This window comes from Oncorhynchus mykiss, chromosome 17 (genome assembly GCF_013265735.2).
Source record: "Oncorhynchus mykiss isolate Arlee chromosome 17, USDA_OmykA_1.1, whole genome shotgun sequence".
Lineage (NCBI taxonomy): Eukaryota > Metazoa > Chordata > Actinopteri > Salmoniformes > Salmonidae > Oncorhynchus > Oncorhynchus mykiss.
In genome coordinates this window covers 80,024,042-80,047,810 of record NC_048581.1, presented here as the reverse complement: position 1 = coordinate 80,047,810, position 23,769 = coordinate 80,024,042, and the positions used below count along the sequence as shown (strand labels likewise).

At 40.2% G+C, this 23,769-nt stretch overlaps 1 protein-coding gene and 1 pseudogene across 2 annotated transcripts; both read right to left on the bottom strand.

The window, feature by feature from the left end:
- Positions 1-747: 747 nt before the first annotated feature.
- LOC110494682 lies at positions 748-9,085 on the bottom strand (annotated as a pseudogene).
- Positions 6,060-22,721, bottom strand: LOC110494679 (ADP-ribosylation factor-like protein 8B-A). Of its 2 annotated transcripts, XR_002469304.2 has the most exons (9): positions 22,018-22,721; positions 13,449-13,529; positions 13,272-13,345; positions 12,939-13,032; positions 12,750-12,817; positions 10,581-10,651; positions 10,315-10,366; positions 6,778-6,840; positions 6,060-6,195 (listed from the first exon to the last, which is right to left on the bottom strand). XR_002469304.2 is itself a non-coding variant. In XM_021569964.2 (7 exons), exons 1-7 carry the CDS (start codon positions 22,138-22,140, stop codon positions 10,317-10,319), a joined length of 561 nt encoding a protein of 186 aa, XP_021425639.1. In that variant the 5' UTR covers positions 22,141-22,721; the 3' UTR covers positions 9,671-10,316. The 2 variants fall into 2 exon arrangements, 1 of the variants encoding a protein (XP_021425639.1); XM_021569964.2 differs by lacking the exons at positions 6,060-6,195; positions 6,778-6,840 and having other exon boundaries at positions 9,671-10,366.
- Positions 22,722-23,769: the final 1,048 nt, after the last annotated feature.

Sequence of the window (23,769 nt, the reverse complement as noted above, 5' to 3'; positions counted from 1 at the left end):
ATAACCAAAGACAATTCAGTTAATTTGAGACCTTGATGAGCCCTAAGAGAGGTGTAATGTCAGATGATCTATCCTGTACATATGTTATAAGTCGATCATAATCAAGCTGTCATACTTTCTTAGGAACTGTAGTTGAATCATCGACCCTTCGCTCAGCAGAAAGTGCTTCTTCTCCCAGACAGTACATGTGAATAGGTGTAAGGCAATGTATAATCTCTACGCTCCAGTAACTGGCATATAAAGCCAAAAGAGATGGAAACGAGACGGAAACAAGATGGCCTCCACCTGCACACGCACTTCAACTTGTGTTATAATAAGTTACAAAACCCATTCATTAGCAAAAATGGGTTTTAAGTGTAGATAAGGCATACTAGAACAAAGATTGAGCTGTTAAGTATAGTGGGCACCGTATGAAAGACCTCAAGCTACTGGAGAGGACCAATGTCACATGAAATCGGACCAGTTCATTTTCATATGTCAAACATCAAAGAATTGCAAAGGTAAGGGTAACTTGTATCTAGATCTCTAACTGATGAGCAACTGTAGTAAAAATGCAGTATTTTTAAGTTTGTCGCTTGGTCACAAACCAATTTGAATGCCTTGTAGGTCTTTGGGCCACACATTCTGTACAGAAAAGACAAAGGATGTTACTGTGAAATGTGAATCAGATGAGTTATTAAAGCTTCTGTAGAAAACTAACCTCTCTGTGAACTACTTATTGAATAAATTACTCTCAGTATCGTCACGTTCTGTACTTGGCATTTATTTCACATACAATATTTGTATAGATTTTTCTGACATTAAGAGAAAAACATTCTTACAGCATTGTCTGAACAGTATTGTAGAGGTCAAAAGCCCACTTAGTTAAAACTCAAGATGACCTGAGAGAAGAAAGTTAAGTCCTGAATAGATTATCTAAGACAAAAAAATTGAGAATTCACAAGACAGTGGCAAAACAAGATGTCAATAACAAAAAATATGTTCCTCCCCACATAATGGTACTTGACATAGTCTGTTAGCACCATTAAGTCAAGGGAAGGTTGCACAAGGTCGTCCACATACACATACTGTACTGCTGTGTACTAACTCTTTGGATATAGAGCAAAATTAACATGAACATGAACAAACAAAGCAGCACAACCGGTGTATAGCCGCATGAATAGCCCTTCCTTGAATATTAATACTTGGAATAGAAATTCATAATTCTTCAATAGAGACATGATACTCTTACACAACCTTAAAACACTTTATGGCTTTGTTTAAACCCACAGGAAGTGTCAATAATATTGTACTAAAGAGGAATGATTTCCACCTTCTATACCGGTCACAGAATGGAAGTTATTAACTTATTTCACTTTATCACAACCATCTTGGCTTTTATGTTAAGTCACGTCTGCACTAATAAGGTGTCACGTCTGCACTAATAAGGTGTCACGTCTGCACTAATAAGGTGTCACGTCTGCACTAATAAGGTGTCACGTCTGCACTAATAAGGGGTCACGTCTGCACTAATAAGGTGTCACGTCTGCACTAATAAGGTGTCACGTCTGCACTAATAAGGTGTCACGTCTGCACTAATAAGGGGTCACGTCTGCACTAATAAGGGGTCACGTCTGCACTAATAAGGGGTCACGTCTGCATTAATACCAAGTCTGCATTAATAAGGGGTCACGTCTGCACTAATAAGGGGTCACGTCTGCACTAATAAGGGGTCACGTCTGCACTAATAAGGGGTCACGTCTGCACTAATAAGGGGTCACGTCTGCATTAATAAGGGGTCACGTCTGCATTAATACCAAGTCTACATTAATAAGGGGTCACGTCTGCACTAATAAGGGGTCACGTCTGCATTAATAAGGGGTCACGTCTGCATTAATACCAAGTCTGCATTAATAAGGGGTCACGTCTGCACTAATAAGGGGTCACGTCTGCATTAATAAGGGGTCACGTCTGCATTAATACCAAGTCTGCACTAATAAGGGGTCACGTCTGCACTAATAAGGGGTCACGTCTGCACTAATAAGGGGTCACGTCTGCACTAATAAGGGGTCACGTCTGCACTAATAAGGGGTCACGTCTGCACTAATAAGGGGTCACGTCTGCATTAATACCAAGTCTGCATTAATAAGGGGTCACGTCTGCACTAATAAGGGGTCACGTCTGCACTAATAAGGGGTCACGTCTGCACTAATAAGGGGTCACGTCTGCACTAATACCAAGTCTGCATTAATAAGGGGTCACGTCTGCACTAATAAGGGGTCACGTCTGCACTAATAAGGGGTCACGTCTGCACTAATAAGGGGTCACGTCTGCATTAATACCAAGTCTGCACTAATAAGGGGTCACGTCTGCACTAATAAGGGGTCACGTCTGCACTAATAAGGGGTCACGTCTGCACTAATAAGGGGTCACGTCTGCACTAATAAGGGGTCACGTCTGCACTAATAAGGGGTCACGTCTGCATTAATACCAAGTCTGCATTAATAAGGGGTCACGTCTGCACTAATAAGGGGTCACGTCTGCACTAATAAGGGGTCACGTCTGCACTAATAAGGGGTCACGTCTGCACTAATACCAAGTCTGCATTAATAAGGGGTCACGTCTGCACTAATAAGGGGTCACGTCTGCACTAATAAGGGGTCACGTCTGCACTAATAAGGGGTCACGTCTGCACTAATACCAAGTCTGCATTAATAAGGGGTCACGTCTGCACTAATAAGGGGTCACGTCTGCATTAATACCAAGTCTGCATTAATAAGGGGTCACGTCTGCACTAATAAGGGGTCACGTCTGCACTAATAAGGGGTCACGTCTGCACTAATAAGGGGTCACGTCTGCACTAATAAGGGGTCACGTCTGCACTAATAAGGGGTCATGTCAGCATTGACAATCCTAGTGAGGCACTAGTCACCCTGTATATCGATTTTTTTGCGTAATGCACTTAAAATGATGCTATGGACATTAAACAGGTATCTGGATGGCACTGTTCCCCCAACCCAATAACAGTTCGGCGGTATGTTCAGAACACCTAGCTACACACCCAAACCAAAGCTCGAACAGTAAAGCCCTCATCACTGCTTCATTCATTCCTCAACCAAAACATCCCAGTTATAATGGACACCAAACAACACCCAATGAGTCACATTTAAAATGCTGTGGAACAGGAATCCAGCAAACCTTTTACTGGAGAAAAAAAAAAAGATTGTCCTTTACAAAATAAACTGATGCATATTATAAAACAATACTGCAAAAACAATTGAAATGCTATTTTAAAAAAGGTCCTAGAGAGTATTGTCCACCTTGGTCCCGAGCAGCAGAGCGGTAGAGCAGGGTGAGGTGAGACCCCTCTTGTCCTCTTCACACAACAAGCTGTGCCTGAGTTAGTGAGTCTACAAACTGAGGACACAGACACAGCAGTGATCTCTCCTCAGAACAGTCCCACCATGTGATCGATCTGTCTCATGTACACACTCTTCAAAGGCAGGGAGTACCTGGGCTCTTCAGAGACCCTGTCACACTGAAGAAAGGAAGCAGAGGAGATGATGATGATGATGATTTGTACAAAAAATAAAACATAAGTTGTTGATAGATGACCTAACTCCGCATATTTCAAATATGTTTGTGCTTATTTAGCAGAAAGAAATGTACGTCATTCATTACTGTATATTTTAAGCTGCAGTATTTGCTAATGCAGGCAGTGTCAGGGTAATATATATTTATATATCAGAGGTCATTACATTGCTATTGTTGATAGAAAATGACCCGTTGGAGGTCTCCTGGTCTGTCACCACTCTCTCCTCACAGGGGAACAGGTCATTCCACTGCTTCTCCCGGAAGCGCGCATCAATAGGTACCACATGGCCCTCTGTGGTGAAGATATACTTGTTCTCTGATTTGTGCAAGGGGTTGTCTTCATCAAACAGCTGGAAGGAGAATGTCCCAGGATTAACTAGAATGACAGGTTCTATTAGCTCAGAAAAAGCTGTTCCAGTTTCTGACCAACATACAGTACAGGTACATACCATGTAAAGGTATTTTCAGACAGTACAAGTACTAAACAGCTCAGGCTAATGTTCCTATTGATCCAGTAAGGCCAGAAGGCTAGTTTATTTTTATTGGCATGTAACTGATATGAATGTTGTATTGTCCATTTTTTTTCTACTGTATTTAATTGGCACTTTAAACGTGTATATGATACTGCAACAATTTCCCCATGGGGACAAAGTCAGTAAAGTAAAGTACATACCAGGTAAAGGTATTTGCAGGTCTCGCTGAGAAAAAAGCTCTCCATGCGATCCTCTTTGGACTTGTCCACCATGTGGTGAAGAGTGGCATACCCACACCTGTCATATCCACACATCAGTTTAGGGAACAGTAGAAACAGACTTCCTCTCTAAAAGTAAGTGTTTTTCAACTACCCGACTTATACCAGACTTTGTCCTTTTTTTCCAGGCTCTCGAGGATGTCCAGTCCTACATGCAAATACAAAGGATGTTTGGTTGCCTGTGAGGGATAATGAAATAGCTCAACTCAAAGCAGCTCAAAACAAATACAACTAACAAACATTCTGTATCAAATGTTGTCTACAATGCATGTGCAGCACTGGTACCTGGTAGAGGAGATAGGTGGACTCCACCAGTTCTGGCCTCAGGGGGTAGAAGAGCACATCAGGCGCCTGTAGCTGCCAGTTGCACCTCTCCGACAGGGCCCCGAAGCGCTTCCAGATGGCGTAGTAGAAGGCATGCGTGCAAATGGCCTCCTCAACACCACCATTCAACACCTGAGGTGGTCAGGCACGGGGTCAGAGCACAGACACGGGGTCAGAGCACAGACACGGGAAAAACATCATAAACAGTAGTAACGCTGTCAGGTTGAACATACACCAAGGTATTCTACTGAACAACATTTATTGGGACATTGTAGGTTGAGGACATATGCAGGGTTTGTACTGCTCCCCATTCCCAGAGAGAGAGAGGTGTCTACCAGGAGGCCAGGGAAGAAGGCTTGCAGGGAGTCGATCCAGGTGTTTATGATCTGGCCGTTGAACATGTTCACATTGACGTAGAGTGGAGGGTCCCCTTCTCCCTCATTACATGACTCCCTCCTGCAGGTCAATATCAACACACACACATTACCTTTACAGAATGTAGATCACTAAACAACATGCCGCCACATTACTAATATAACCTCAAATATGGCCAATCATTCAACACACAACCATTAGAACACTATGTATCCACACAAACACACCCTCATCAAGTCAATTCAAGCACAGGACTGACCCCATTCTCAGGTGGTTCTGGATGCTCTCATAAGAAGCTTGGAACATCCGCTAGTCCTCTCTCTCTCCAAACAGGATGTAAGACTTAAGCAGGTACTCTAGGAACGAGTCCATCCCTGCTCCCAGGCCACTTTGCATGCCAACCCATTGTCCCGTTTGAATGTTCCCCACGTTCCCTGAGAGTTGACGAGAAGAGGTAACCATGTGAGATACAACAAGAGAGAAAGATGCAGCTACACATGAGCAAACATCTACATACAAACTACAAAGATGATCTCTACTCACCTAGCAAGCCTGTCTCGTTGCTCCTCAGGTTCCACAGGGCTGGGACAGCCCGTCTTGCCACCCACTCAAACGTGGAGTCACCAATCAGACGGCTCAGAATGCCAAACTCCACCATCAGGGAGCCAGCCCCAGATGTGCAAGTCTCATTGATGCTGTCTGGAGAGACACCACTCTTCAGGTTCACCTGAGGAAATGAAGTGACAGGGTAATCAGTCACTGAAGAACATTACAGTTATTTACAGTACGGCATAGTTGTGCTCGTTATATATATATATATACACACATTGTGTAAACAACAGGTGAAGTAAATGTCAAGACTGATAGTGGACCTCTGTTGTTGTTTAATGGTCTTAGATCTACCTCCACCTGTCTAGTATTTCCCCGGTAGGCAAAGCCAGGTCAAATCGTTAAGAACCCAGGACAGACCAGGCCATTAACCATGCAGCTCTCCTCTCACCCTGGGGTGGGGGATGCCTGTGCTGGTGTTCTCGAAGGCTGGCAGCAAGCGGACTGCCAGGTCGTGGGCCAGGTGTAGTAGCTCATTGTCATAATCGTCCATGCCCACGTCACCGAAGGGATGCTTGGAGTCAGTCAGGAGGATGTGAGCAGAGATGAGACTACCCGGGATCCTGGAGGGACAAAGAATGAACGAATGAGACAACCATCAAGAGAAGTTAGAAGGCAGTCCTTGTTTAAACATTAAGGTAGCTAGGATTCAGAGATAGGAGCAGAGTTCAATGCATCTACCACTAGATTAGAGCTACCATTACCCTACTTTAAACAATATAAACAAACACCCCTCCCCTCCCTCCACCACCACAGCACCTGCAATTTTTTTGTTTTCTTTGCAGCTTGGAAAGATTACGAAATGGTACTTGTGGTTTACTGAAATGTGAGCTGCAACTCCACCGTGGTTGTAAAGCTGTTTGCTACATCTTTACATCTGGAACTTGAACCTGAGCTAACAAAAAAAGTTCTAGTCAATACAAATATTACATTTATACCTGATGTTAGCCTCAAACACTTGCACCAGTGTCGAAAGATACCGTGTCTATCACCAACTTCACAGCTCTATGGAACTATGACACATTCCCCAGCACCTGGAGCGAGAAACTTTACCAGGATAATTGAAAAACTTCCTAAACCATTTGAATACCATTATCCTAAAAGCTGACACAAATGAAACAGGAATAGAAAATACAGCTGCTTACCAGTAGTGTGTCTAGGGTGTCAATTAATAGTTTCCCAAGACATCATTGATGTTGATGTTTGATCTGAAACAACAGTAGTGAAACATGTAAAATAATAATAATAATTGAGGGTATGCACATGTAGGCAATAATGCAAACACCATGGTGGGAATTGTGGGACCACATTCAACTTGATCACAAGCTGAACAAGTTAAATTGATTGACCCTGTTTCAGTTTGAGAGAAATTACGTTTCATCCAGCTGTGCATTTTCTTTGTGCCTTTTGTTATCAGATTCAAAAGAATGTCGCTCAAAGTAGAGCAGACAAAGCGGACAAAGTAGAGCGGACAGAGCGGATAGAGAGGACAAACACATAGAATACCAGCCTTACAGTAACTGTATTTGGTTAGCTATTTACATCACCTTAACCAGATTTGATAACAAGTCCTGCATGACAGACAGATGCAAATTACAATAACCGCACAGTTAACGTCATCCGTCACAATGTAAATAATGAATGGACACTGGACACACACTTCAGCTAGTTGGACAGGGCAGTCTACCATCCGAATAATCAATTGCACGTGTTACCAGATTGGTTCTAGGCCTATACTCACGGGTTGAGAACGTCTCCCTTGACAGTCAATGGGATTGAGCTCATCTTCGGGAAAGGCATATTTCATGTAGTTATCGTATCCAAAGTAGAACATGCCTTTCATCTTTAACTTGAGTGTGTCCGGGAAGGAGCTATATCTCCTGTCATCTCTGTTCCGTTCAAAGAGGCTAAAGAGGTCCTGCTTTGTGCTTCTCCCTTTAAATGTAGGGGGAAGTTGAACCCCCAGCTAGGTCCCAGTCCAAATGCTAGCTATAGTAGACTACTGAAAGTCAGTCTGAGTACGACGAGACCAACCAGTATCGGCTTCCATTGCATCTTTGTTCTGGATCGGTCTTAAAATACGTAGTTCAAATCGACAATATTTGACAATATACCCAGCCCATCGGTTGTCAGTAGTTGCCACAATGTAAAATGTCTATATGGTAACAATTCATGATTTCGTTAAGATATGTTCTCTTAATTAAAGGTTTGGCATAAGATTAGCAGTGTGGTTAAGGTTAAAATCGCATTTTAAAATATATGAAAGAAACAGTTTGAAACGTTCCCGGTTTTAAGGTGTGATTGGAGCTCCAGGAATGTCGTCAAGAAAGAAGGGGCAGGCGCGTTTCAGCAATTGGCTACCATGCATGTCAGTCTTGCCGTGTGTCAAGCAATATCACCTTTGCACCAATAGAAAACATCCACAGGCATTAAAAAGTAGAGGCTCAGACAGGTGAAGAGTCAGAAAATACCCATGTCAAAACCAATCTGGAGGAATAAAAATCTTTTTTTTTTTTTAACTTTCCGACATTTGTTTGCGAATCTGATGTTTTCGAGTTAAAATCATAGCCTACTACCAATAGTCTCGAACTATGATTATTGATACAAGTATTAGTCCAATGAGTGTAGTCAAATGTTGTCCTTAATTTTAATGACAAAGTTCATCTTTAAGCATAGTTTACATTTTTTTATCCACCCAGATAACATAATTACTAAATAATTCCAAAGTATTGACACCATAAATATATATTTCAAAAATGCGCCACAGAAAATATCGCAACTGAGGGTGAACAACGATAACAGTACAATGTCTAAATTAACAAGAATGCCTTTCTTGTTTCTTTCTTTCTTTCTTGAATATATAGGAGTGGTGTTTTATCTTTGCTCAGGAAAGCACACTTTGCATGCTGTTTGCTTCAGAGATGAGATATTGCACAAGGCACTTTGAATTCTGCCACTCTCTCTCAGCTCATTGACCGCAGTAGACATAATTTCACTGAGGCAAATTACAAACAAGGCTGATAACCACACAACCAACCCACTATCTTGACCATCAGTACATTAATATAAAATATCCATATGCGCTCACATAAGTAAAAATCTTAACAGCTTGATAGTTGTACATACCTAGCTACTGAACTATTTACATAATTCATTGCTCAAAAATTTGATTTGGCAAAAAAAAGGCAACGGCCATAAAGCAGTTAATCTCACAGTAGAACATGACAGAGACAAGAAGGGAAACCAGAAAGTCCATATACTTTCCCAGTGACGTATATTAACATACACTATATATATATACAAGCGTATGTGGACACCCCTTCAAATTAGTGGATTTGTCTATTTCAGCCACACCCGCTGCTGACGGGTGTATAAAATAAAGCACACCGCCATGCAATCTTCATAGACAAACATTGGCAGTGGAATGGCATGTACTGAAGAGCTCAGTCACTTTCAACGTGGCACCGTCATAGGATGCAATCTTTCCAACAAGTCAGTTCGTCAAATTTCTCCCCTGGTCAACTGTAAGTGCTGTTATTGTGAAGTGGAAACTGTTCGTCAGGAGCTTCATGAAATGGGTTTCCCATGGCCGAGCAGCCGCACACAAGCCTAAGATCATCATGCACAATGCCAAGCGTCAGCTGGAGTGGTGTAAAGCTTGCCACTATTGGACAATGAAGCAGTTGAAATGCGTTCTCTCGAGTGATGAATCACGCTTCATCATCTGGCAGTCTGACGGACAAATCTGGGTTTGGCGGATGCCAGGAAAGCGCTACCTGCCCGAATGCATAATGCCAACTGTAAAGTTTGGTGGAGGAGGAGTAATGGTCTGGTGTTGTTTTTCATGGTTCAAGCTAGGCCCCTTAGTTCCAGTGAAGGGAAATCTTAACGCTACAACATACAATGACATTCTAGATAATTCTGTGCTTCCAACTTTGTGGCAACAGTTTTAGGAACAATGCCCCCGTGCACAAAGTGAGGTCCATACAGAAATGGTTTGTCGAGATCGGCGTGGAAGAACTTGACTGGCTTGCACAGAGCCCTGACCTCAACCCCATCAAACACCTTTTTTGATTAATAGGACAGCCGACTGTGAGCCAGGCCTAGGAGGGACCAACTCCATATTAATGCCCATGATTTTGGAATGAGATGTTCAACGAGCAGGTGTCCACATACTTTTGGTCATGTAGTGTGTCTTATTTTCCCTATAGCTTCACACAGGACTGTCTGGAGAACATGTATAATGATGAGGCCCCAGTCAGTGGCTAAACAACCCACCCTGAGGGTGTAGGATCGCTACACTAGAGTTATAAACAGGACTTACAGGTGTGGGAAACGCCTGTCGTTCAGCCCATAGAATGAAAAAGGCTGACAGACTAAACCTCTCTCTGTTCAAGAGACTGAAGTAGCACCTCATGGCAGAGGTGTAATGCCCATTCTGTGACTCATGGGATGTGGTATTTGGCATTGACCAGGGGCTACCATCTTTTAGTAGTGCAGAGGTATGGGGGTTTGTGGGGGAGAATCATTGGATAAAATTAGAACAACAGGGAGGAACGGGCAGGGGGCACAGTGCAGCATCGGAGTTGGTGGGAACACTGTACATGTGTGAACAGAGAGTGAACAGGGTGTGGCATGAGGGTAACATGGAAGATGGCGCTGGGAGGACAGAGTTCCTGTACTTTCAGCTTCTCCCAGATTTTGATTGTTGGATGAGCCACTGCAGTGTGATATCTGGAAGGCAGGAGACGCATGGGGGTCAGTGTGAGACAGGAGAGACAGCAGGTGAAACACGAGACGCCTACAGTGGTTGGGTAAGTATGATTCGGAATACACAAGTTTATATATGTAGCCACTTTGGGTGCACCATGTTATTGTTCATTTGTTTCCTCTCCTCCAGCCTTCCACTCAGACAAGCAAACCGTTCCACCAACACCATCTTACTCACCTATGTTGTCTCTCTCTTTGCAGGAAATAGAGTAGCAGCAAATCTCTCTGTCTTGAATAGCTGCCAAGTTCCTGTAGAAAGAAAGCGGTAAAGAAAACTGATAACCTGCCATCAACTGTGATGTTGGTGTTAATATTAACTGGCCAACAGAGGGAGCTGTTTCCTTTTGAAAACCTGTATCATTTCTAAAAGCAGTAGAGTACTAGCAAGGAGTTTCTAAACCCAGAGGTGCAACATCACAAGACTTCTGGGAAATCTTGCGAAGCAGACCAGGCTGGGGTTTGAGAAGTGAAACATTCTTCCTTAGTTCATTTTCTCTAAATGTAAAGGCACAACATTCGAGCCAATGACTTAAGTAGTTAGTGCTGAGCGACTAGTGCTTTTGAGATCGGTTCGGTTTTGATTAGATTATTTTTTTAAATCACGGATTATGTGATTGTGGGTTGAATGATGTAAAACAGAATAAAACAATCAATAAAAGTCCCATGATGGTAGTGACTGCCCATTACTGCTTATCACTTAAAAACCATTGATTCACATTACTATACTTTAATAAAATATTTCAGTTGTGTATATTACAAATGTTTTATTTTATTACTTAATTCCAAGTCATCTCTATAGAGCTGCTGCCTATGCTGTCTGACAAAATGAGTATTTTGGTAGTTCTTCAAAGTAAATAGCGCTTACTTCTGAATACCAACTATCAATCACTTAGATCATGTACTTTCAGGTAAAGATACCTAGCGAAGCAACTGCTCTCTCTTTCTCCCTCTCTCCTAACGTAGCAGGCATAAAAGGAACACACAGACCAGACAAGAAGGCGCGCAATGGATTATGGTAATTGTAGTTAAAGGAGTGCCTTTGATTTGATGGCCTGTAAATGTGCTGTTTGGCACAAGACAACCTTCAAACCCGATGACGTGTTTCTGTGCATGAGCTTAGCTAGCCATCGTTGCCTACAAGCGTGATCAGGGATTTCTACTGGAGAAGCCATTTCTGCCCATCTTCATACTGTACTGTATTTGGTACAAGTGACAGAATAATGCAATGTTTCTCTATGAAAAAGGAAAACAAAGCTTATAAAAAAGGCATGCCTAGAAAGTCATAACTTCTCTTCTAAAATAAAACCATTAGGTCTTTGCTGATGTGAGATTAGTAAAAGGATAGCAGTGTTCAAAACTCCAGCAAAGTACTTCAAGAATGGTAACTAATCTTCCAAGGTAGTTATGGTCATAAGAAAAAAAAATAACAATAGAAAATGTGACTACAATATCTAACTTCTTGGGGACCTGACCAAATTCACATAGAAATGTCAGTTATAGATCTTTCATTCTCATTGAAAGCGAGTCAAAGCGGTAGATCTGTTCTATGTGCGCTATTTCAATGCTTTCTGTTTTTTAAGTTTAGTTTTTGTACACCAGCTTCAAACATCCAAAACAACATTATTTTTAGTTATTGCAAAGGTATTTCACAGCGGTTTAGATGGTACAATGATTCTCTACACAATTGACTGCTTGTTTTGTCACAAACTGAAATTATGGCAAATTATTAGAATTGTAGAAACCAGGAAATGGTGGAACGATTTCTGCATAGTGCATCTTTTAAAAAGTAATTGTGTGTGATGAATGTCTTTGTACTGCTACTATATTAGTGTATCCATCTTGAAATGGATAAGCACAGCCAAGAACACAGCATGGAAGGAAACTGAAAAGCTGTTGTTTAAAAGTTTGCAGAAGAAACAATTGTGACATCAGTGATGCCATCACCATTTCATAAGTACCCTGTTAAACCTGAAATATTATGAGAAGCACATGATCAGAATATAGAAAGGCCCTAACTCACAATGGCAATGTTCAATATCCATCTCCAGACTTTTCAAATCGGGGAGAGGGAGGGGGCAGAATGGAAATAAGTCTGACTTTGTGATATCCCCATCACTTTTTAAAATGTATGTACAGTGTGTATACATGTGTTGGCAATAAAAATCAATCAAGGCACAATAAGAGAGGGACTCCTCCTCCGTCATTTAGTTAGAATGAGTATACTCAACTTTAAAAAAGGGGGTGTAGAGTTGATTCACACTACCTCAGCTAAGATGCATAGATGTTGTGTGATTACTTCTGTGGGTTTACTACTAGGAAACACCTCATCTTTTCTCTTCATACTCACATGTTTTCAATGAGCTGCTTCTCGTCTAGCGCACTGGGGATATCTCTTTTGTTGCCAAGAACCAAAATCTAAAAAGCCAAACCACAGTTTAGCTCATGTGGCAGAAATGCTTGCTGATCATATTAAGAAACTCTGTCATTTACATGAATTCATTCAATTCAGCAGTTTCTGAAGTGTAGGCTTACTTACAGGAATTCCTTGCAACTGAGGCTTGTCTAACAAATTGTGCAGCTCATTCCTGGAAGCCTCCACCTTCTCACGGTCAGCTGCATCCACCATGTATCTAAAGAAATTGAATATTTTAAAGACATGGCACAAGTTGACAAACGCATAAAAAATGATGTTATGTATACTTTAAAGAATTGGACGTGCTCAAAACATACCCAACTCAATGTTCGACCATTGACTGGTATTCACTGAACGTGTCTCTTAAGACAAACAGAACAATCAACAGTCCTGTACTCTTCCTGAATATAAATTGTGCCCATGCAGACTGACAAATGGACAAACTCAGATACTCACACAATTGCGTTAACTCCCCGACAGTAACGTTCCCACATGCTCCTGAACCTCGGCTGCCCTCCTATATCCCAGATCTGGAAAAGCAGAGGTCCCACATTTTTTCAATCATGCAGTAGGTATAGATTGCCACTGTGAAACATTACAGTAGCCTACATACTGTAGTGACTGAAGACCTACCTTGATGTTAACGTTGCCTTTTTTGATCTTCCTCATGTTGAATCCAACTGTAGGGATCATGTCTTCACTAAAATGCCCAGACTGAACAAGAAGAGAAAAGACCATTGATCACTTTTGAGTGATTGTATAAGCTGAGCTGACATGGAACTGACATGGAACAGCTGAGCTGACATGGAACAAGCTGAGCTGACATGGAACTGACATGGAACAAGCTGAGCTGACATGGAACTGACATGGAACAAGCTGAGCTGACATGGAACTGACATGGAACAAGCTGAGCTGACATGGAATAAACATGGAAAAGCTAGGTCAAAGTGTTCCTAATTCTAACATGTCCTCTGGAATTGCCACCTGTATACAAGGCCTAACTAAAATGGTATACCAGAGACATAAACCTAATTGTCGTGGCTGGGTTGCATTTGTAAATTCACACTGGCTATCTACTCAGATTTGACAGCACTCGTCTGAGTGTGCGAAATAAATGATGAATTTACGAATGCCCAACACCCGATGAATAAGACCGATTCAACGTCTGCAAAAAAAAAGTTATTCAATTGTTGCCAGCAGCAGTTAGGTCAACAACGGTCTAGATAACCAGCTCTGCTAGGGTGAGTAAAATGGTCAAAGTGAGGTGTTCTCTCATTTGTGTCTGCAAGTAGCTAGCGAACTCGGCCAGAGCGTCCAGTGTGCTCTGAACGCTGTGAGAGCGAAACACTCTGAATTTACTAACAGACAATCTGACAACGCTCAGAATTTACAAATGACCTGGAGCGCACTCTGGAACACACCCCATATTTTGCACAATTCCTGTTGTAAAAAAAACTGCTCAACTGCTAAAAGTTTAGTGGTATTTGCACAAGTGCCTCCATTATGTACACTTTTTTGACAGAAATTCTTTCAAAATAATGTTAATTTATTCATTTCTAAGGCTTGTAAGGGGTCACAACCACTAGAGGAAATATGTTTGGAATGTAGACAAGTTTCAGATTTTAAAGGAGACAATTTGTGCAGGGAGGCAGAGGGAATTTAAAGGTCCAATGCAGACATTTTTAACGCATTACATCATTTCTGGGTAACAATTAAGTACTTTACTTGTGATTAAAACATTTAAATAAATAAATGGATTTTTAGCAATTTCTTAAGCAAGAATTGTGCTAGGACTGACTGGGAGTGGTCTAAGTGGGGAGGGGAAAACTGAAAAATAGCTGTTATTGGCAAATCAACTTTGTATTTGTCACATGTATCTTAAACAACAGGTGTAGCCTAACAGTAACATTTTTACTTACGGGTCCTTTTCCAACAATGCAGAATTAAAGATAAAAAATAAAATCTAGAAATAGTGACATGAGGAATAGTGAGTAACCAATAACAATTACAAGAGGTTTGGCAGAGAGGTTTGGAAGTCTTATTGGTCTTATTGGCCAAAACTCCATCCCACCAAAACAGGCTGACATTTCAGGTGGTCTTTCAAACAGCTCTTACACTAAAAAGGGCATTTTCATAATTTTCACAATATTATTCCAACCGCAGTGTGGAAATATAAAACACAGAAATATCACATTTTTGAATGCACTGGGCCTTTAAAAGAGCAATGCGAATGGTGTCTTTTTAGCCAACCCTAAATCCTAGACTACACTCTCGATGACAGGACAGAGAAACAATTGAAGTAATTCTGCAGTCAACTGTCTTTGCCCTTTACTTGAACCCAAACAGTCTCTGAGCAAGACATATGCTTTGTCTGCCGCACATTAGTAACCAGATGACTTGATTAGTCACCTGACCAGGCCAAAGTAGAAGTGAGTTCAGTGGTCTCGTGAGTGAAGCCTGGCTGGAAACACCACCACCCTAACATATTACAACTAGCCACATGGGCACCTCCCCATCAACGGCATGCATCTCATTCACTACAACACTGACTGACTCAGAATAAGTCCGTAGTGTTACTCTCTCTACATCCTATAAGAAATACCTGGAATTATAGGCTACCTGGAAAAGTTTAGGTATCAAATCGTGAACAATTTCTCATTCATCTTTATTATGTTGTTAGATACAGTAGAAACAATGACTGGGTGTTTTGAGGCAAGAATGCTGCTGAAGGGAATCAGAGCACAGAATGGAGTGATAAATCATGTGTTTATGTGTTTGATACCACTCTGTTCCAGCCATTATTGTGAGCCGTCCTCCCCTCAGCAGCCTCCACTGCATAGGTCTTCAAGTTCATCTCATTCTGTTCTGTTGGAACTGTTCTGGTCAGCTAGCGTCTTTCTGTCTTTGATCTTGCACATCCAAACCACTGTGATGTCAAGAGGAAAGGATCACGATTTCCAAGGCCTAATAATCAGCTTTTGAGAAACCCTAGTTGTAACACTAATGACAAAATGATTGTATAAGAGACCCTGGCCTGATTGTTTAGCCAACGCAACTAGCTGAAAATCAAATTTATTGGTCGGGTATACAGTTTAGTGGGTGTTAGCTGTGAGTCATTGAGAGTGAAGACTGTGGGAGAATCTGAACTGCATTCTCCTCGGCACCTTCTCAAAACCCATTGAAGGAGAAAGCCAAAGGTTCCTCCCCTCTGACCTTCTCCTCCAATGGGTTTTGAGAAGGTGAGGAGCGAGGACGTGAGCAGTAGGGCTGTGACGGTACCAGCATAACAAATGTTTTTTCCATGCCAAAAATTAAAACACAAGGCAGACCAAATTCTTTGGTCCTTTGAAAACCTGCTATATGCTAAATATTGTGTGCTATAGCTTGGAAAATAAAAGGTGACTCTGGATGACAACATAATGATGCTTGAGAATGCCAAGAGTGTGAAAAGCTGTCATTAAGGCAAAGGGTGGCTACTTTGAAGAAACTAAAACAGGTTTAAAACTTTTTTAGTTACTACATGATTCCATGTGTTATTTCATAGTGTTGATGTCGTCACTATTATTCTACAATGTAGAAAATAGTAAAAATATAAAACCCTTGAATGAGTAGGTTTGTGTGTATGTATATACACATACAGTACCAGTCAAAAGTTTGGTCACACCTACTCATTCAAGGGTTTTTCTTTATTAGGTTGGAATAATACTGTGAAATTGTGAATATTATGATAATGCCCTTTTAGTGTAAGAGATTGAAGACAGCCGGAAATGTCAGCCTGTTTTAGTAGGAGGGAGTTTTAGCCTTCCATGGTGACATCATCATGCGGTAAATGAGTTAATAAACCAATAAAAGAGTTCCAAACCTCTCTGCCAATAACAGCACATTTTCAGTTTTCCCCTCCCCACTCAAACCAATCCCAGATAGTCCTTGCAACCTTCTTGCTGGAGAAATAGCTTTTTTCAATAACAGTTTTTTTTTATAGCCCAGCCTAAATGTCCACCAGAGGGCATTATTCCTGAAGTTTGGCTCGTTCATAAAACATCCACCAATTAAGCTGCAAAGGCGTCAGTTTCTTCCTTAAACCGATCAAATTGGCACTCCTCCCCAAAAATTGACCAATTTGCAAATTCTTAATAAAAAAAATGTTCCACCACCATGCTAGAGTGGCTAATACTACTTCTGGAATAAATTACCAAACTATAAAACTAGATAACCAGCTATGGGTAACTGTAGCTAGCTACATGACAGGAGTGCTAACTAGATACATTAGCTTACTATGTACATTAATAGCTTTAGGTTGGTTGTTTTTAAGGTCAACATCAAGATTTCCACCAAGGTCGTTACCTCTCTTATCATCCCTCTTCCTCACATTGGAATAGGACATTTAAGGTACACTCGGACGTGACGATGCAAAACGTCATTCTAGGGCCGAGGGTTGTCTACTTTGGCTGCGTTTCAAACTCAGAGAAGACACACTCTCGTCCACTTACCCTCGCCTTATGCCCTTGGGGGAATCCCCGCAGCCATATTGTTCGTCGGTCCAAATGATTAGCCAAGCAAGGGACGTTTGCCACACAAGCCCTTGCGAGTGTACAATTACGTTCACTACTGGGCTTGAAACGCACAGTAATTCAATTCGCGATGATTGTACATCCGCCAAAACATAAAACCTCAACGTCAATATAGAGTCAACATACACGTACGTGTAAGTAAAAAACAAATGTAAATAAGTTATACATTGTGCTACTAATGCACATGACGGTAATTATGTTTTTGTTCGGTTAGCTTTTGGGAATTGTATAAATAAAACATCCTTCAGAAGTTCCAGGTAGGCAGGCTAACATTATTTAGATAATTAATTTGCTAGCTATCATACAGTAGGCATATATTAATAATTATATTTAATGTAAGTAGACATACAATCAAAATTCACTATCGCATTTAAGGCACCCACAAGCTACCGGTGGCTGAAAAGACAATCTCGGGATGAACAAGTGACGAATTTCCGGGCAAGGGAAGTCCATTTAAAAATCATTCCTTCCTCCCTATTTTTTTTAATTGTTAACAACAAATCAATACAGAAAGTACATGAGGGAACACAGGTATATATAGATTATATACAAGGGACAATCGAGCTAGGGGGTACAATATCACATAATTACACAAGGACCTTAAGGGACATACATAAAGTTACAATTCTAACAGCTTTTTTGTTAGTAGAGTATTTAAAATACAGTTCAATTTATTTTTGTAGGGAAAGAAAATGTGTTTTTTTGTTTGTAAATTTACATTTGTGTATATGAAATTTGGCCAAAAGAATAATGAAATGAATTACATAAAAATGTTTTAGCTTATTTCTATCGTATGTAAAGAATCCAAGCAGTACATCTCTCCACAATAGTGTAAAATCTTCATAAATGTGTTCAATTATAAATCTACTGATGTCTTGCCACAGTTTTCTTACATGAATACAATGCCAAAAAAAGATGACCACCCAGAAACAGTGTTGCGTCACAAAAGGAGCAATTTGAGTTGATGTTTTCCTTAAACTTCTTCATTTAGTGGTTGGCAGGATAATATTTATGATTAATTTTCAAAACTTCCTTAATTTTGTTAACAAGTGTGTGTGGCAACATCCAAACTTTTTTCCAACAGATATTATCAATAAATCCATTTCAATAAGGCATGACATAAATAGATACAACATCCTGCTGAAACAAGGTTTGTATCGCTCTGTTGTTGAATGGACCAAAAGAGAAACAAATCTTTCCTACTGATGAGTCAACAGGGTCAATAGAAGGTAGGCTCTGAGGGTCAGGTTTTGACATGTTCCTGAATAACAGAGCAACACCTGAGGGAATGGCATCTAAAACAATTGCAAAATCTTCAGGTGTTACAGGGACCTTGTAAAGTGATAAGAATTCCTTATAACTGAGTAAAAGACCCTCTGCATTTACCAGTTGGCTCGCCAATAGGACATAATTTCGGAATCAATATTCTAAAAACAAAGAAGTATTTTTATACAATATATCCCGATTATTCCATGTATAATATCTGTGTGGAGAAAATTTGTGTTTATAAATTAAGGACCATGACAAGAAAACCTGCCGATGAAAAGCAGAAAGTTTCACTGGAATTTTGTCAATATTATAATTGCAAAAAAACATGAACTTAAGGTCACCAAAATTAGAGAAGACATGATGAGGAATAAAATTCTAGATAGAAGTGAGTCGTCTTAGGAATTGTTTTATCCAATTGATCTTAAAAGTATTATTTAAAGTAGTAAAGTCGAGAAAATTCAGTCCACCATTCATAAGTGTTCATCACAACAGTTTTCCTAATGTAACGGGTACGGTTTCTCCAAAGAAAGTTGAAAAGCATCTGGTCTATCTCCTTGCTTATTTTACTGTCAAGATATAAAGATAGAGTGCCATGTGTTAGTCTAGAGATACCTTCAGCCTTTGTTATTAGGACTCTACCTTTTAAAGATAAGTCCCTCTGTAGCCATTGATTTAGCTTCTTCTGGGTATTTTTAATAAGAGGGTTAAAATGTAGTAAGCCTCTAGACTTTTGATCCTTTGTAATGGTTATGCCTAAATATGTAAGTTCTTCTTTTACTGGAATACCATAATATGAAGGTGTCACACAATCTTTGACAGCTATGAGTTCATATTTATTAATGTTAAGATATAGACCAGATGCTTTGGAAAAGGATTGTATCACATTGATCGATATGGGAATTTGGTTAGCGTATTTCAGAAAAAGTGTAGTACCATCAGCCAGCTGGCTTATAATAATTTCTTTACCAGCTATGGAAATACCTTACAGGACTATTATTTAAAGAATTTGCAAGAAGTTGGGTGATTAATAAAAACAGATACGGGGAGATAGGAATTAGGCAAGGTTGTCCTCTCTTTAACTCAAATCTAGGTGAGGTGCCATATTTCAATTTGATAGAGCTGTTACCATTTGCATAGTCTTAATAGCCTTACAGAAAAAATCCCCAAAGCCAAGTCTCTCAAGGGAGTGGAAGAGAAACTGATGCTCTACTGTGTCAAATGCTTTATAAAAATCTAAAAATAATATGAAGCCATCCTCGGTTATTAGGTCTGAATAGTCAAGTATGTCTAATACTAGTCTGACATTGTTAGAAATATGTCTGTTCCTCATGAAGCCAGACTGTGTTTCATCAATGATTGCATCCAGGACTTATTTAAATATTTTTGCAAGTAGTGAGGCTAATATGTTATAGTCATTATTAAGAAGACAAATTGGACACCAGTTATCGATGAGCAGCACTTCTTTATTAGTAGGTATCAGTGTTATTAACCCCTGACTCATTGTAGGAGGGAGAACATTGTTTTTAATACTCTCTAAAAACTCCATCAACACTTGGTGATGTATTGTTCTTTAGATGTTTGATAGACTCTAATCTCTTCAACTTTGATGGGTTCATCACACTGTTTAGAATCTATATCACTGAGAGTGAACATTATTCAGTGAGTTAAAAAAAACATATCTGTGGATTCCTGACAAAAAAATTGCTACAGTATTTAGCGATTAATTTTTGGTCATCTGTAATAACACCATCAATGTTAAATTTATGGATAGTGTTATTTTTAGAGTGAAATTTCTCAAGTCTAAAGAAATAGGATGAATTCTGTTCTCCCTCCTCAACCCATTTTTTCCTAGATCTAATAAAGGTTCATTCTGCTTTTAATCTATATATATTATCCAGTTTATTTTGTAACTCAATTAGTTACATCTTCCCCTCCCGCCGAGAGGCCGGCTGGGGACCACTGAGAAAGGGAAGTTATCTTAATGATCACCTTTTCCTCCTCAGCTCTTCTGGTCTTAGTAAGATTACTACCATATTTTCTAAGGTATTTGGACACCTCAAATTTAAAGAGCTCCCAGTTCTTGCAATAAGATCTTTCTTCACAAGCCCTTTCCCAAAAGTGTAATAGCAGATCTTTAACCTCAAATTTAACTATATCATTATTTAATAATGAGCTATTTAGCTTCCAGTAGGATGCTCTGCCAAGGTTAGTATCAGGGGTAAATATTTTGATATCAATGTAAATAGCCCTATGGTCTGTGAGGGGAGTAGTACAAATATTTGTAGTAACACACTCGCCATCAATGCATTTGGATATAAGCCAAAAATCTATTCTAAGGTCATTGTGTAATTGTAATGTGATATTGTACCACCTAGCTCGATTGTCCATTGTTTGTAATCTATGTGTGCTTGTGTTCCCTCGTGTGCTTTATGTATTGATTTGTTGTTAATAAAAAAATATATAAAAACAAAACAAAAAAAGTTAAAGATGTGTGAACATGCCAGGTATAGCTAGCTAATAAAGAGCTACGTTAATTATTATCCTGTAGTACTGCATTTCATTATTTTGTACAAAGTGTGCAAAACAAAACAACTTGTATGTTGACTTCTCCATTGCTGACGTTTTTTTAGCGGATGTACAATCGTCGCGATTTGAATTATGGGGAGTTTCAGGCCCCGGAGTACACATAATTATTCACTCGCAAAACCCAATGAAAACTAGGGCCTTACATTTCAGACTTCCCTTGCTTGGCTAATCATTTGGACCGGATTCCCCCAAAGGCATGTGGTAGAGGGTGTATTTTAAGTGTTTGGAAAGCAGCCACGGTGGAAAAGTTTATTTACCACGTTTTTTTTTTTTTAATCAGCACGGCATTATTTTATGAACGAGCTGGTCACTGAGGGGCACGAGTGTATCACCAGCTGGGTAGATTGTGGGCATTAAGGCTGTTGCTTGGCCTGTTGTAGCTAGTTAAAAAGGGAAATTGGCTAATTAGCTAGTTAATCCAGATGTTTTAGGAATAAACCTTGACTAGCGAGCAAAATAATAGTTAGCCAAATTCCCAAAAAGTGGGTGAACAGTCTGATTATATTGCCATCAAACCACAAATAAAGACCTCTAACTAGCAGTAGATAGCTAGTTTGGAAGGTTAGCCGCGAAGTATGACTTGTACGTTAACGTAGCTGCCTGACTTTGCAGAAGACAATTGTCGGATAGGCTAGTCAATCAATAATATAGATAGCAGAGGGACGATACTAAATCGATATTGCTGAAGTCGCTAACTTAGCCAGTTAGTGTTTACGTAACTAGAAAGCTACTATAACTAGCTGCTAACATTAGCTAACAGCAAAATAAAAACTTACAGCTATAACGTTAACAAATGTGGTTTTCCCCGAGTGTTGAAGTCCAACCAGAGTCAACTCCATCTCCTCTTTCCAAAAGAGGGACTTGAACCAGTCCAAAAGCCGGTTTATGAGTGCCAGCATCTTGAAATTGATATTACCACTCAACTTCGACAGAAAACGACCAGTGTTGTGGCGTTCGCACAAGTGTAGAGGAAATGCTTAGTGCTGTCATATGACTTGTGACCGCGCACAATGGACGCTTCAAGAAACGAATACTCGCTTCCTTTCTTTTGTCCCTTCATATGCGGTCACTGGGTGAATCTCAATTATATTCTCGTCGCGTCCTCAGTATTCCCTCCTTCTCAAAACCCATTGGATGAGAAAGCCAGAAGTCCCGCCTTCTGACATTATCCTCAAATGGGTTTAGGAGGCAAGGAGAGGATGCAAGGAAGAAATTGAGATTCTCCCACTGTTCTACTTCTGTCCAGGGTCCACTCTTCCTTCCTTGCGCCCTTTACTATGCTCAATTTTGATAGTTTCTTTCTATCCTTTGACATTGATTGCATTGATTTCATTTGTTCAAATCTTGTTAAAAAAAGAAAGTAATATCAGGAATTAGAAGATGCCTCTACATGTTTTTGTCATAGCTGAGAGAACAGTTAATGTTCTTATCAGTAATTTACATGAGTATTATTATTACTCTTAAGAAATAGAAAAGGAAAAAAAACAGTATTAATTGTTCAAAAAAAGTAAGAAAAGCTGTAGAAATAATAATTACTATTGATGAAAGACTGCACAAATGAAGGAAGCAAGCGATAAACAAGATGACAAAATACAGGGGAATTATAGGTGGCTTAATGCACGTTGTTTCTGTAGAAGACTTCAATTTGTTCACTTGGGACTAGCTGCCATGCTATCTCTGAAATAAAAGTATTCCTGCAACACATGTCAGATCATACAGTGGAGATGCTCTCCATTGACAGCAGACTCTGGCTGGCATGGTCCTTGGTTTAAGCCTGCTGGATGAGCAGGCCACCACTCCTCCTTTGACAGTGGACAGACACATATATCTGAGGAAGCGATGGAAATACTTGTAGCAGGGCAGTTCCCTGAGGGAGAAAGGGTTGTGAAAAGGTTGTTTTGAACACGTCACTATTTGAACTTGAACTTTACATCTGAATACTGTCATTCATTTGAGAATACAATGTTGCCTATGCTTTATGTTCCAAAGAATTTCAAAATGACCGACACACCGTGTCAACGATGTGTTAACCTATTCTGTGGTAGGCTACTCACTGGCTTTAGGCTTCTTGTGTCTGATTATCATGATGCAGGCTTGAGTGAGGAACACCAGGAGTGTGACAGTAAAGAAGAAGGAGCCAATGGCCAGAATCAGCTGAATGGAACACCCGTCCTCTTTGCTTCCTGTCGCTGATGAACAGTCAAACAATTAGATCTACCCAAATACACTACATGGCCAAAAGTGTGGACACCCCTTCAAATTAGTGGTTTTTGGATATTTCAGCCACACCCATTGCTGACAGGTATATAAAATTAAGCACACAGTCATGCAATCTCCACAGACAAACATTGGCAGTAGAATGGCCCATACTGAAGAGTTCAGTGACTTTCAAATTGGCACCGTCATAGGATGCCACCTTACCAACAAGTCAGTTTGTCAAATTTCTGCCCTGCTAACGCTGTCTCTGTCAAATGTAAGTGTTTTTATTGTGAGGAAAACTTCTAGGAGCAACAACGCTGCAAATTGGT

What these genes read in the sequence shown, in the direction of transcription:
- LOC110494679 (XM_021569964.2), bottom strand. Translation starts at nt 22,140, where the DNA reads ATGCTGGCACTCATAAACCGGCTTTTGGACTGGTTCAAGTCCCTCTTT. An exon ending in AAGGCAACGTTAACATCAAG is followed by an intron (nt 13,346 to 13,448) that starts GTAGGTCTTCAG and finishes CTGCTTTTCCAG; the next exon opens with ATCTGGGATATAGGAGGGCA. An exon ending in CTCAGTTGCAAGGAATTCCT is followed by an intron (nt 12,818 to 12,938) that starts GTAAGTAAGCCT and finishes TTGGCTTTTTAG; the next exon opens with ATTTTGGTTCTTGGCAACAA.